Source organism: Cricetulus griseus, chromosome 5 (assembly GCF_003668045.3).
Source record: "Cricetulus griseus strain 17A/GY chromosome 5, alternate assembly CriGri-PICRH-1.0, whole genome shotgun sequence".
Taxonomy (NCBI): Eukaryota; Metazoa; Chordata; class Mammalia; order Rodentia; family Cricetidae; genus Cricetulus; species Cricetulus griseus.
Genome location: NC_048598.1, coordinates 163,684,240 through 163,699,704, shown reverse-complemented (window position 1 = coordinate 163,699,704; position 15,465 = coordinate 163,684,240). Strand labels below are relative to the sequence as shown.

General features: G+C 33.6%; 1 protein-coding gene across 6 annotated transcripts in view; it reads left to right on the top strand.

Moving 5' to 3' along the window:
- The window catches only part of Dgkb (diacylglycerol kinase beta), a 649,271-nt gene that overhangs the window by 91,084 nt on the left and 542,722 nt on the right, over positions 1 to 15,465 (top strand). For 3 of the 6 annotated variants that reach the window (XM_035445437.1, XM_035445434.1, XM_035445433.1), the window contains exons 2-4: positions 1,981 to 2,057; positions 5,590 to 5,610; positions 12,970 to 13,123. In XM_035445437.1, the coding sequence (XP_035301328.1) occupies positions 1,981 to 2,057; positions 5,590 to 5,610; positions 12,970 to 13,123 (252 nt within the window). The remainder of the gene's footprint in view (positions 1 to 1,980; positions 2,058 to 5,589; positions 5,611 to 12,969; positions 13,124 to 15,465) is intronic. The other 3 variants (XM_035445438.1, XM_035445436.1, XM_035445435.1) reach the window with 1 other exon arrangement.

Below are 15,465 nucleotides of genomic sequence, written 5' to 3'. Positions count from 1 at the left end.
ATTTTCTCTGAATTTGTTAAATGCAAATGGACTAGACATTGTTGATACTTATTTATATAGTAAGTATAGTGTAGTAAGTATAATGTGTATATTTACTATACTTACTGTATATAATTTTTCCTATGCTATTTGTAGCTTTCTTTTTGTGTGAGACAAAAAGGGGAGTTTTGGTGATATATAGTGATTTATTAGAGCTTTCCTGGGGGTTCAGAAAGCAAAACTAGCCACAATCCATAGATATCAGGCAATGGTGATACACATCTTTAATCCCAGCAGTCATACTAGCAAGCCATAGAGCCAGGCAGTGTTAAAACATCTTTCATCCCTGACCTCAAGAGACGAGCAAACAGATCTCTCTGAGTTCAATGGTACCCTAGAGTACACAAGAGTGAACAGTAACAGAGATCATGCTTTGATACCAACACTTGGGATCATACACCTTAAATCCCAGTACTAGATAGGTGGAGAAAGGAGTGATAAGTCATGTCAGAGAAAGGAATACAAGGAGGAGAACACAGGAATTTTAGCTCTGATGATTCCTGGAGATAACATTGTCTCTGAAGTTTTGTGTAGACAGAAAAACACTTTCAGCCTAAAGTAGAGTTATGAGATACTGGCTGGCTACTTTGCTTCTCTGATTTTCAGCTTGAAATTTGAAACCCAATATCAGTCTCTGGTTCTATTATTATTCGTGTTACAGATCCATACTTATCTCTATGCACAAAAGTCAAGTACAGTTGTATCAAAAACTTCCACATAGACCCAGGTACACTGAACCTGATAGAAGTGGTAGTAGGGGTAACTTAAAATTCATTGGCAGAAGACACAACTTTCTGAATGTAACACCAAAATCACAGGCAGTAAGATTGACAATTAATAAATGGGAACCCATGGAATTTAAAATTGTCTGTAAAGCAAAGGAAATAATCATTCAGACAAAGTGCTGTATACAGAAAAGAGTTTTACTAACCCCACATCTGATAGAGGGCTAATAAGTAAAATATATAAAGAACTGAAGAAGTGATTTCAACAAAACAAATAAACCAATTTTAAATGGGTACAGATATAAAGAGATAATTATCAATAGAAGGAAACAAATCAAATAGCTGAGAAACACTTAAAGAAATGTTGAACATCCTTAAACATCAGGGAAATACAACTCAAAATTACTTTGAGATTTCATCTTACATAAAGCACAGTGATAGCTTATAATAGCTTGATCAGAAATCATAATTTTAGGAGATAATTGTATAGTAGAAAATTTAGTAGTGACATTTATCAGCTTCTGAAGTAATTTTAATATAGTATTAGTTATTGCTATTCAATTTGCAAGGCCCCAATGGTATTATTAATTTTGTTTACACAAAACCTGATCTATTTGAATGTTCAAAGAAGCATTATTTAGGTTAATCCAAACTCAGAAAAAAATTCAAATGTACATTTGCTAATGAAAATATAATATGGGCACAGGATGTGTTTTACAGTTATTGAACAATGATGTAATCTACAACAGTGATATGAGAGCTGCAGGTTGCAGTTTGACAAGGAATGATAATTCTGTTTTTTTTTTCTCTTCAAACTAGGTTTATTATATGCAAGTAGGTATCAAAATACAGTAAGGAAATACAAAAGTCTCTACATTTATTTGCTACTTACTCATATATAATAGATGTTGAACTGAGTCTCAAAGAGTACACTTGACCAAATATAGTTCTTTTATGACATGGTCATTATATTTTTTTCTGGAATAGACTTTGAATGCTGGAGATGTATTACAAATGCTTATCTACTTTGTGTAAGGACCAGGATTACTTCCTTAACTTCCCCACTCCCTTCAAAGTTATTTCATTTGCCGATTTCAAAACACGGTCTTGGTGATTATTTTTGTCATATGTCTTTGTTTTTGAACTAAGCCATCTAAACACATAAGGGTTACATAAATGGTTTCTGTGTTCTCCCCTCTTTTTGTTGTTGTTTTAGATTCTACAAAGAAATTAAAGGACGTTCTTGAAGAATTCCATGGTAATGGCGTGCTTGCAAAGTATAATCCTGAAGGGGTAAAACTTCCTTTTTTTCTTTACCAGTTTAAAGATGTGCTTGCTGGGTGAATTTTCTTCATGGAAAATTCTAGAAAATATGTATTTGTGTGTTTATATAAATGCACACATACATATACTTCTGTATATGTATACATACATACATATATATATATATGTATGTATGTATACATATACAAATATACACTTACATGTATATATCTCACATACCATAAACCATTTAGCACATTCCATACAATGAAGTTCAAAACTAATTGATATTCTGGCAGGCCATTAAATATACTATATTTTATACAACACTTGTTAATGAAAATACTTCTAGAATTTGTTTGATTAAAAAGGCATGTCATTATAATACATTGTTTAAAGATTTTTCTAGAATTAGGAAACAGGATTAGATAGAATAAAGACAGAAGTATTTAATTCTTATGATCTGCACTTTATATTTTTTATATTTATTTATTTATTTATTTATTTATTTATTTATTTATTTATTTGTGTTTCGATACAGGGTTTCTCTGTGGCTTTGGAGCCTGTCCTGGAACTAGCCCTTGTAGACCAGGTTGGTCTCGAACTCACAGAGATCTGCCTGCCTCTGCCTCCCAAGTGCTTGGATTAAAGGCATGTGCCACCAATGCCTGGCGATCTGCAGTTTTTAATCCAAAATGAGCATGTAGGGGACAGGGAGTAAATACTTTCAAGAAATGATTCTTCAAGAAGACTTTTGAGGAGGATGTAAGCATGGTGTCTTAAGAAGCTAGCTAAAGGACATGTAAACTTTCCTTTTATATATATTGTTTATAAAATTTTTGCCTGATCCATCAATTCATTTTAAATATCATATTTTACAGAATTCATTTCCAACTTATTTGTTAATTAATCCTCCATTTAATATCAGCTGAAACATGTTTTATTTTGAATGTCTGATCCAAATTCCTCTTACTTCATTTGTAGCCTCACCTACTAAAATTTGAATACATAAGAAAAAGCAGATCTTTGCAAAACAATGAATTATGTCTAAATCTGTCATCAAGATAGATTTGTTTGCATACTGAAAGTTGACTTTTTTGTTTTGTGTATTCATAAGACCAGAATTTCTTTTATCTTTCAAGATTTTTCTTCTGTGGTATATGTAGCCCAATTTCTAAATTACAACCACAGAATTTTCACAAAGTTTTATAATTCCCATCAGTATTTCTCACAAGTTTTTTTTTTCTTTTAGGGAAAACCTTACCATTTAACACAGGCTGTTCTCAAACTTGCAAAATCTTTAGCCATTTATCCAAGTGTGAAGAATGCATACATGCGTGACCACATCCTCCTTCATTTCATATTTTCTTATTTTCTCAACATTATGACAAATTATACATTTCAAAAGTAATACATGCTTCACTTTCTTCTTTTGACAAATGTGATTTTGGTGATTTCTAATGATAAAAAGGTATCAGAAGTTTTGGTGCCATTTCCTCTATCTGGTGCTAAGCAAAATATATGGCCTATGTTTTCCTGCTATTTTTTAATTGTTGCAAAGTAAAAGAGATAGAATTAGTGGATGGGCCTATAAAACAGAAAATCTCAAAGTCCAAGGAAATAGATTGGGGGAAGGAAAAAAGAACATAACTAAATTTCTGACAAACTGCAAATGTCATTAATACTCACTATTCCAGTGATACCTGAAAACACACATCCTTATATGTAAACTTGAAATATTTATCTTTTCTAAACATAGCATATGATCATCAGTTGACTTAGGATTTGTATGTAGTGATATTGTTTGCAGGGTAATCTATTACTCTTAAGGATTTTTTTTGTACAAACCTCCAAGACTTTCTTATTATTATAATATATTTCATGCTGATTAATAGTCACCATAGGATTTAGTGCAGTAATTACTGGATATGTTATTAAATACAATATAATTTCAGGCTTTTCAACAATGTGCTACCCTCCATAAATATGCAAATTTATTTAATACATTAAGATAATAATAGTTGAAATACAGAAAGCTACATCTCATTATGACCCACTAGCAATTCTAAATATAGAAAAAGAAGAATAAAACTACTCTTAAACTGTATGTTAATAAGAAATTTTTACTTTAAGTGAAAAAATTAAAGCTTTTATGATTCTTTAAGGGCAGTTCTGTGTTTTATAAAAGCTACTAGAAAATAATTAGGAATACCTGTCATTGACAATAAAACCACTCAAGATTTCTTTCCTAGAGATTTCATCTGGCTTATTAAAATGGAAACTAACACTGTGAAACCATCTTTACTCTCAGATAACAGAGGAAGTTATTTTTTTTGTCTTGACTGGTCAAATTGCCCCAAAGTTATTTGGCATGATTAACTATTTATAAGTGATAATTTCTGTAAGAATAAATAGAAACGTTTAACCAAGCGTAGTTTTCGAAATGATCACTAATCCCTTGCTTTAAAATAATCATAATTTTTATTATTCCTATGAAATATGTTTGCAGATTGAAGGCAAAGCATAAAGCCCTTGAGTTTTACTTACTTCTGTAAATAGTTATTAAAATTCATTTTTTCCTTAAGTTGGCTAAATTTTTAATATAAAATGTTGTGTTGAGAACTTTCATCAAAAATTTTTGATCTGCTTAGAATTATTTTAATAATAAGGAAATATTAGATAAAATATGGCGAAAATCAATTAGAGTTAACTTTTGTATTTAAAAACCACTTTATAATCATTTCTACAAAAATCATGTGATGGAAACCTAAACAAAGTTTTTAAATATTCTCTAAATTTAAAATCTTAATAATCCTGGTGTTCTTAAACTAATAGAAGCAATATTTTAAAATAAATTTATTTTTGAAAGGTACAATGATACTTTTCATGAAAACAGTGAACTTTGGTATATGAGAAAATTCAGCTTGTTTTTGCATGTTTTGTTTACTTTTGTCTTGTATGTCAAATTTTGTTACAAAGTATTTCTGTCTTTTAAGGCATGGAGGACAACTTGGTATGTTTTGCTAATGAGAGGAAGCATAAGGAAAGAATAAACTCATATATATATATATATATAATATATATATATATATATATATATATGTTTTTCTTACCCTCTCAGAAGGTTTTAATCATATTGCCCTTTATTTATTATATTTGTTTCTCATCACTAGGTACTATAGCCATTTGTATACTCAAAGACTGGTCTATTCAATTGTTCTTAAATTTTATTTACATGATGTAGATGGAGTTTCGGTCTTGTCCCATCCAGACAGATTTACAGAGGCCTACAGAAAGCAAGGATTGCTGCCTGCCTCCTCCCTGTTCTAGAAGCTCCTTGAGTGTTTCTGGGGTTGGACTCATGATTTGCTTTTCTGACAGTTTCCCAGTGTATGTTGATGCTATTTTTTGCCACAGCGTTTTGAGACCCATTTGCACAGGGTACATTTAAAAAATCAATACATAATCTTTAACGTTTAGACAAAATATCAACAAAATGAGATAATGGGTACAAATTATCTTACATTAACACCATGTATTCTTTCTTTCCTTGCATGCACAGAAACAAGACATTCTTAACCAAGTAAGACATTTTCTTTTCTCTTGAAATCTGTCTTATTATTTGAACTATGAATTCCTTACCCATACCACTAAGCTATCCTTATATACTGGCTAGGTCCTCAGAGCATACTAGATCACCTCTAATACATAAAATTAGAACTGAACAGTAGAAAATGTCCCAATTAATATCCTTTGTAGAGATCTCATACCTTGATAGAATGAAAATGTGTTCAAGGTATGTATTTTGAATTTAGAGAACCTGGAGTTTATTTTCGCATTTTACTGGGTAAACAAGCATATTAGTTTCAGGTAAGTTAATTCATATAACGAATTTCTTAGTTAATTAATTCACAGTATGTGATTTAAAAACTGAATATAAAAATCTAATGATAAGGGTTTTTTGTTTTATTTTGTCTACAATTATCTGTTAACTTTGTGGAGGGAAGAGAATTAAAAGGCTACTGATATTTCCCTCTTGGGAGAAAGGTAAGCATCTTTGCTTCAACAATTTGTGCCAATTAATTCTATTCTATAAGCAAAGTGCTGTTAGTTCGGTTAAGGGCATAGAATCTCTATACTTTATTGGGTACTCTAAATAGGTGTACCCAACACAGCAGAAATTGTAATAGACATGTTTTGTCAATTTAATAATATTTCTGGACCCAAGGAGAAGGCTCAATAGAAAACTTGCTTATTCTGTAGGTATAAGGACCTATTTTGTGTTCCCAGAACCCAAATAAAAATGCTAGCATGGAAGTGCTGTACAATAATTATAATTCTGGAAGGCAGAGAAAGATTCTGGAAGCTTGCTTGCCAACCAGTCTTAACAATCAATGATCACTATTTTCATTGAAAAACCCTGTCTCAAAAAATGGAGAACAATAAAAGGAAGATGGATGGCATCAATCTCTGACCTTCCTTTATGAAAACGCACTCATTGCCATAACTATGCATAAATATATATATATATATATATATATATATACATATATATATATATATAAATTCTTACATCTCTATTCCTGTGGCAAAACCTTGTGACCAAGACAACTTATAGAAGAAAGAGCTTGCTTGAGGCTCAGGTTTTCAGGGGATTAGAGTCTATGATGATCATGTTGTGAAGCATAGCAATAGGTATGATGTTGTAGCACTAATTAGAGCTTACATCTTGAAAGTTCACAACCACAAGGTAGAACAGACAGAGACAGCAGCAATTGCAGTTTTTAAAATCTCAAATCTCACTTTCAGTGTTGCACCTTCTCCAAACAGGCCACATTTCTTAATCTGTCCCAGATGGTTCCACCAACTGGGGACCAAGTATTCAAATATATGAGCCTATAAGAGACATTGATATTCAGATGAATATCTGTGTGTTTATTATATTCTTCTATGATGATGTTCCAATGAGATGGTAGTCACTGACCATAACAAATGTTAACATCCTCCATTGTAGAGCACAGATATTTGTCACTTTGTCTTTTAATTTTTTTGAAACATATTAGCTCCTCAAATACAGGTTTTGTAGTGTTCAATGATTCTTTGGAGGCAGGTGCACAGAGTAAGTAGTTGTCTTCTGTGCCAACATATTCATTACTTAGTAGAATTGCTCAGCATCTTACTCAACAAATACATCTTTCCAGACCACCTGCCCCACCACTTGGGCTGTTTAAAAGGTGGTGTCAGAATCAACTCTTTCTTTTAGTCAGCACAATGTTCGTATGTTATTGGACCCAGCCTGTGTTCCATGTGCTAGCATACATACCTCAGTAGTCACCTGACCAGTTGTAGAACAGAATGAAGAGGCAAAGATGAGAAGAAGCAAATTGAGTGAAGGTGTTAAGACGTGAATGTATTGTTGCTGTATTTGTTCTGTGTTCACAACTGGGGTGGGGAGCTCTCTACATATGATTCCTATCCGAATGATATTTGAGTTAAGGATCAGGTATGCTTTTACAGCTCCTAAACCTTGCCCCAACTATGATACTCTGTTCTACTAAAATCTAGAACTTTCACATTAAGGCAAGTGAGATGATTTGACCTTACTTTAGGAAACCTGGAGACTCAGAACCTATAGTGCATAATGTTGACAACTAAAGCCTATTTTAAATGCCTTCAGTAAGGATATTGAGGCTAATATAATTAACAATAAAATTAACATCTTGTAAAATGAGATAATTATGCCCCAGAGTCAGTTCAACCTTTTCTATTAAAGGTGAAGAAAGTACAAGAGGGAAAAAGGATTTTTTTTCAGGGACAGTATTTGATTCAAATTCTTCACATCTGCCACCTTCAAAGACAAGCTTCCTGGCTTTAGTTTGTTCATCTATGAAATGTAGACATTTTTAAGGGTTTTATGTTGATAAATTTTAGACTCTAAGGTACATAAATTATCCATAATTCTTTTTCTGATTCAAAGAAGGTGTCACATTAGTGCTGAGTGATAGTAATTAGGGCCACGATTTGGGAAATCCTCATTTAACTAAGAGCTCCTATATTATACACCAAAGCTGTATGTGAGGAAATCTAACATCTCTAGCCCCAACCAATAATGAATTTTTAAATTTCTCAAAGAATAATTTCCTCACTTTTGATTTAAATCAAACATACAATCATAGTTCTTTCTAACTCAAAGATTGTTTTCACCTGCTAATATGAGCAGAGGCATGCTATATATTTGTCAGCCAGGACATTCCCTCCTGCTGTCCTGGAATAGTAGTAGTGATCCATTGCAATTGCTCCTTCACCCTTCACCCACAACTGTGAAGTGCCAGGTCAGTGAATGCCAGGAAAACAACTGGAGTTTGACTCAGCACTTCTCTATTCTCTATTAGCATCAATACAGTTGTAGTGGCTTTCTTGCCTTATTAACATGAAGCCAGGCTATAGTTCTGAATACACACCACCAAACTGGACAAGGCCCTGTCCACTGCATTTCTGAATTCTTTACCTGATATGAATGATTTACATGATCAATATTATGTCTTTACTAAGATTCAATATCTTATGACCTACGGGAACATTGAAAATTTGAGAATGGACCATCTTTTATGACATTCCTCATACAGAGTCTGGATTAATGATGTGGCAAGTTTCACATCTATAAAAATCATCATAAGTCCTAGTAAATCGCATAGAAATAAACTGCAGATTAATACATACATCTCAAAAAACAAAATTGTAATAATTGGGCCAAAAAAAAACAAACAAACAAAAAATAAAATAATTGGTCCAGTTACTATCTCAACAATGAGATTTTAAAGTAAGCTTTTATAAATTTGGAATGACTTTGCAACTTTCCTTAGACTAATACTAAGAGACAAGTTTATGTGTAGTCTAAAATCTAAGGTTTTGTCTGTTCATTTCTTTAATGACATTCATTAGACAAGAGTTACAAGACCTGCTAGGGTAAATCATGCCTTTGGAATATTTAAATGACCAAATGGCTCTTTTTCAAAAATATTTTTAAATGCTGCCTTCAAACACTGAATATTTTGGAATTTTGCCTGATTTTTATTTTTGTGTTACTATCACTAGGGATAGCATTTTTAGAGAACCATTGAAAAACATTAGAAGAAAGTTCATCTAAGTATTTTGGTGGAAGGAAATAGAGAATCTAAATATTTTTGAAAGAAGTTTTAGGTGTTTTTAATAGCTACCGGAAAGTATAAATTGTATGTTTTAAGTGAATGAGGTAAAATTTTCACTTGTAAAAATATTTCCAGAGGTAACATGCCACACCAGGATGGCAATGCAATTGTGCAACTACCAGAAAGTTTGGGTGTGTAGTATTTCCACACCGCAGCACAATTGGATACTTTGCGGAGTCAAAAGACCAAAATGTGTTTTCAAAATGTGCAACTGAACACTCTTTCTCTTTTATTTCTATACTTTTAAATTTACATCTCTTGCTTCTGAAACAGCAGGCTTATTTACATATAATTAATGCTTTTATCTTTAATACCAATTACAAAGTATATGAAAGAGATTAGCAATCTTAGCTTGTGGAAGATGTAATCAGGAGGATCAGGAGTTCAGGGGTCTCCGCTACGTGGTAAATTTCAGGATAGCCTGGGATGCCTGAGACACTTTGATAAAACAACAACAGTGAATAAATAAATAAATAAATAAATAAATAAATAAATAAATATGAAACTTGCAAAACGTCTTGTAGCATGTGTGAACACTGAAAATAAGTGTATGAAAGTATATTCCTCTCATTGAATTTAGTAAAATTTTGATGACAAGCAATTTATTGAACTTTTAAAAGCTTGTCTATAAAAGAAGCAAAGTTAGCACCCACTCCTTGATATGACAAGGCATGTCATATCCATATCTGTAGTATCTTAGTATTTCCATTATATATGGTTAGCAGTCTCCTTGAGCCTGTAATATTAAGTGGTGGCACACACCTTTATTCCCAGCACTTGGGAGGCAGAGGCAGGCAGATCTCTGTGAGTTCGAGACCAGCCTGGTCTACAAGAGCAGGTTCCAGGACAACCCCCAAAGCCACAGAGAAAGCCTATCTCAGGAGACTCCTATGGAAGGTCTCACCCTCCATGGGGAGCAGAAAATGTATGGGATAGGTAGGGTATTATTTGGTGGCAGGGGCAGGGGAGAGGCTGAGGGAAATGGAATTGACATGTAAAACAATATTGTTTCTAGTTCAAATTTAAAAAAAGAATAACCAAAAAAGGCTGTAATATTATCCTTCAAGTTAAGAATAATAAATTAGGTAGTCGTGACTCAGAAGAATAAAAAGAAAGATTGGAGGCTTCCAGAAGAAAAATAATCCCCGACTCAACTGTTGAGTCTTAAACCCTAACTCTTCTTACATGCTGACAGAATATTTCCTGGTTTTAGTCTCTTTTTTCAATAGGGTGTTTTTCTGAATACTAACTCTAGATGCTAGGTGACTGATACCAACTTTACCTCAGCACCTGAGACTTAATCTGGTATGACAATTGAGAATTATGTAAATGGAGAAAGCTCCAAGTCCAAACCTGGTGAAGGAAAGGAACGAGAAAGTGGTGTGTGGTTTTATCCATTTTAATGTATTAGAATAAATATTAGTGTTACATCTTTAACATTAAGGATACTTTGAGAGCAAAGGATTCCCATGGCCAAGTATAATAATGAACAGGATGTAGAAATATGTTTTCAATTCATGTCAACTTGGCAGTAGCATCTGAGAAGTCTGTGTTCTTCATAAATTTTCTGTTATTGCTCTAATTAGCCTGTAGCTGCTTCATAAAGGAAAATGTTTAAAAATAACTTTAAAAATTAAGCATCATGGGTGTGTTAGAATTAATAGCCAATTTTACTTGGAATATTCAAGTCCCATACACTTCTTCCATTCATGTTTTCATTAATGTGCATTTTAAATGAACTTATTATATTCAAAAGTTTGAATTTTTCAAAATAAATGACAATAGTAAAACTGACATATAAACTTGAAATTTCTCCACTATTACATGTTCTAAAGGAAATATGGAAATTAAGTATACCATATACATTTCACTAAAGTCTTTTGATTTAGACAGCAAGATTTTAGGTTATATTTAATATCCTTTTATAGAAAAAGTAACTCAGAAAACATTTCCTTGATGACTGTAAATTGGAAACATTGAGTCAGATAAGTTTTGGTTATAAAGTCATTTGGGTTTGATAGCATTGTACCATATATAACATAAGAAGTTCAGTAGAAAGATTTGCCTCCAAGAGTACTGTGAGGACATCTGGAAATGGTTTCACATCTTCAATAAAAAGTTTAACCACAGATCCATATGCCATCAACTCCTAGAATTCACTGAAGAGCTAATGGGACACTCCATGCTTCTGAGAAGTGAGAGTTTTTAAAAGTCTAATTCTCTGAACTCAGCAGTTTCAAATTGTTACCTGATTACAGAACCAAAAGTCAGGTTTTGATTTAGGAAGAAACAATGAATTTTATCATTTTTGAGATAGTAAAATAGGCAAATTAATCTGCAAAATAATCCATCTATTTCTAAGACATAACTACTGTTTACTTACACCTTTTTGTGATTTTTTTTCCTTTCCTATATATATACCCTAGGTTCTGTAAATTACATTGTAATGATTTTTATTCAGAAAACATTTAAACTGTTTCTTTAGGAGATACAGTTTAAGTTTCCAAATATGATAACATGACACCAATATGTTCACAATGAAGAACAGTATAAGAGGTATACATTCTCTTTCACTTTTCTCAAATATTACTAACCATAGAAGATAGGCAACTTTTCATTTAAAAAGAAATGATTTAGATACATTTTTCTTACTTTCAGAGGAATGCAATGAAAGAAAAAATAATAAATTACCAACTATTTCTGACCTTTAGTTTTCTCTCTGTGCACTAACTAACCTGGATGACAGAAGGTCCCATCAGGCCTCTGTGAGGCAGATGTTCTCATATACACCGTTGTTCCTCACTGGCCCTGTTTTTTTTCTGGCTTTTCTATAAGTCTCCTAACCCTCTCAGTTGATTAGCACAATGCCCTAAGTCTGTTGTTGTTCACCAACTGCACCTGTTTCCAGACAACACTCTTTTAACATGTTCCTTTAGTCGTAGGAGTATTGGTCAAGCCTGGTCAATATTATCCACATACTTTTATCCCCAAAGTCCCTACCAATCCTTCAATATATCTGCAACAGTCATATTACCCATTTGCTGCAAGAAAGCATGCTCACTGGAGACTCTGTGTCTATACTAAGCTTGAAGTGAAGTGATGCCTTCCTTTTGTAGCCTTTCAAGTTGGACCTGAGACTCTTACTCTGAAATGACGTCTTTCAGATGACTAAGGATTTGAGAAGTTTAAAGACCTTACAATGTGCTCCATTAGAATTCTGTATGTGAATTACCAGAATGTTTAATCAGTTGATGCTGGTTTTGATTAGAAGTTATTGTTGATCACTTTTTACAATTCTCAAAAGAAATAATTACTTTGTCATGAAGAAAAGAGGTGGAAGTTCTATTATTCTGTCTGACTGCTATATAAATAGGTGAATCTATATTAGTTTGTTCATACTAAATGTCTGAGCTACTGAGCACAAACCTGTGGGCTTGGAAATAACAGACCAAGTTGATGGAGTTGGAAAGAAAGGTGTCACATGGTTGCCATAGAGATAGAAACATCTAACTAGAAATCATGTTGTCTTTGTTCTACACTATCAAAGGGGAGACACATACCTGCCATTGCCAATGATAATATAGAACCTCATTGGCCTCATTTTATTATCTTTCTCTTTTAGATTTGGTTATGAAAAAAATCTCAGGTAATGTGTGTTACTAATGATTTAAACAGGGTACAATGTCTTGTCATTTCACTGAATGTGAAATTACATATTTAAATTTGTTTTTCAGACCATAGATTTTGAAGGCTTCAAGCTGTTCATGAAGACCTTTTTGGAAGCTGAACTCCCTGATGATTTCACTACACACCTTTTCATGTCATTCAGCAACAAATTTCCCCATTCCAGCCCAAATGTAAAGAGCAAGCCTGCTCTCCTTTCAGGTGGTAAGTAGGTTTGCTTAGAAATGAACATATAGTAAGCCTTGCAACAGACACATGAGTGTCACTTCATAAGAAAGGACATTTGACTGAAAATTGTCTGTGTGTCTACAGTGTCTTAAGAGGCATTTTTTCATGTTTGGAATTTTTTTAATTACTAGGCAAATATAAGTATCTATATATCTGAAAACATGATAAAAGAGAACTGATGCATAGGAAATTTATAATAATCAAAATCAACTGTGACATATATCATTATACACTTTGATTCAGAGCTGTGAGCTCAGAACATTTTTTATTTTTCTTATTTACATTTTTGCAGCATTGTATTTGGTTCTCTGACCATGTGTAGCTTTTAACAGATGCATAGTACATTAGTAGCTATTGCTAATTAGTCCAATCAGGAAGGCAGATATTTCACTGTTTTTCCTCAAGAATATAAAACATGAATTTGTTTAGTAGGTGATGGAGAAGTGGAAAAAAGATAACATGTGAAATGAGGTTGCTGGGACAATAGGCAGCCTGTGTGGCTCTTAGGGTAGAGAAGCAGAAAACCAGAGTCCTGCAACTGGGACACAGCTCTGCTCAGAGCAGTGTTTGGGTGATTTAACCCAGGATCTTCTATATAGGACAACTTCCTTGGCAGCTTCCCAGATGGGAAGTTCAGTGGGATCATTAGCAGACATGAACCTCAGACTCCTGAGTGGGTACAAGGACAGCTGTGTTTTACCAACTAGCAAGAGTCTCCCCATGTTTCAGTTAATACTGACTCAAGCTGGAGATGTAACAATTCTGCTACCCAAATCCTGTGTTGTGGGATGCAATGTTCAAGTGAATATCCCAACAAGAAGCTCACCTTGTCTGTAACAGGATAATAAAAGACACAGAGACAGATATTGGGGTTCAAGCTTCAAGCTGAAGATCAGAAAAGCAAAGCATCCAACCACTAGCTTTTACCTCTACCTCAGGCTGAAATGGCTGATCCTGTCTCCACAAGCTCTCACCAAGTCTGAGACTGCTGCCTCTCTTCAGTATGGCTGGAGAATGAATGCCAGCTCTGAGACTTTGTCCCTGTCTTAAATACTTCTCATGAGTCTTGGGATTAAAGGCATGTGATCCCAAGTTCTGAGATCAACTTTGTGTGAAGTTTCTCTTAAGACTTACTTGATCAATTTTGAGTAGTTAGTGTGTCCTTGAACTAACAGATCCGTCTACCTCTTAACCTTGAGTCCTGGGATTAAAGGGGTGTACCACCACTGCATAGATTCTATAACTAACTAGTATGGCTGCTTTACTATTTTGATCTCTAGTGGCTTTAATAAATCATAAACAATATATCACCACATCTTATCCTTGTTCCCACATTCTTGTCTCTGAGAGTGTGCTTTTTTAGACCTAAAGGGCATCCAGTATGCATATCACAAGGTATATGCAAACTTAAAGATTTTAGGAATATTATGATTCAGTAAACAACCTTATTTGAGTGAAATTTAGTAATATTTGCTTCATTAAAGATGAGGCATTCTAGAGGTAAGAAAAATGAACCCATCACATGATAACAAAGTAAATCATTTTTAAAAAATTACTATCCATAAAAGTAAAACTAAAGTGAATTTTGAAGTATGAGATGGATTTACATTGTTGAAACTCTTTGTGTATACCTTTCTGTTTTCTGCTGTATGCTTACGTCTATAACTGTTTATGATTGTGGGCTGTGTCTTTTGGTCTCTTCCATATTTCCATATGTAATCCTGGGAAAGTGAGAATGAGCAAAACACAGGATTGTTATGAAAATCATTCAGATATCACCAATCCCTGAAAACCCCACTGCACTTCCGGCCATCACACCATGGACTGCACTGCGGTGTAATGAGAAGAGTGTGGTGCAGAGATCAGGGAGGATAGCAGTAGTGCAATCCCTGCACTCTGATGATGCACATTAAAAAAAATAGATAGGTGGTAGAGCCATCAATAGTCCACAAGTCCAGGCAATATGATAATTGTCCTGCACCATGACAGCTTATTCTGCTTCCACACAAATGGCAATACTGATTTTTTTTTCAAGTAGGATCACATGTGGTACCAGTTTCTAAAATCAAGTTGCCATGGGATGAAACTTCACTATATATGACAACTAGGCATGCTTATCATAATTGATTAGGCGTGTTTAGCATAATTGGCTGCTTCCTATATGTTTAGTCACCTTACAATAGTTGTAGAAAGCTGTCCAGACTAAACTCTTTGCTACTTTGTAAGTCTTAATGCATGATCTTCTTGATTGACCACTTTTAGAGGAGAGAGTTTCTATTTTGATCTGTAAGTAAAATTAACCTGAGCAAAACTGTCCT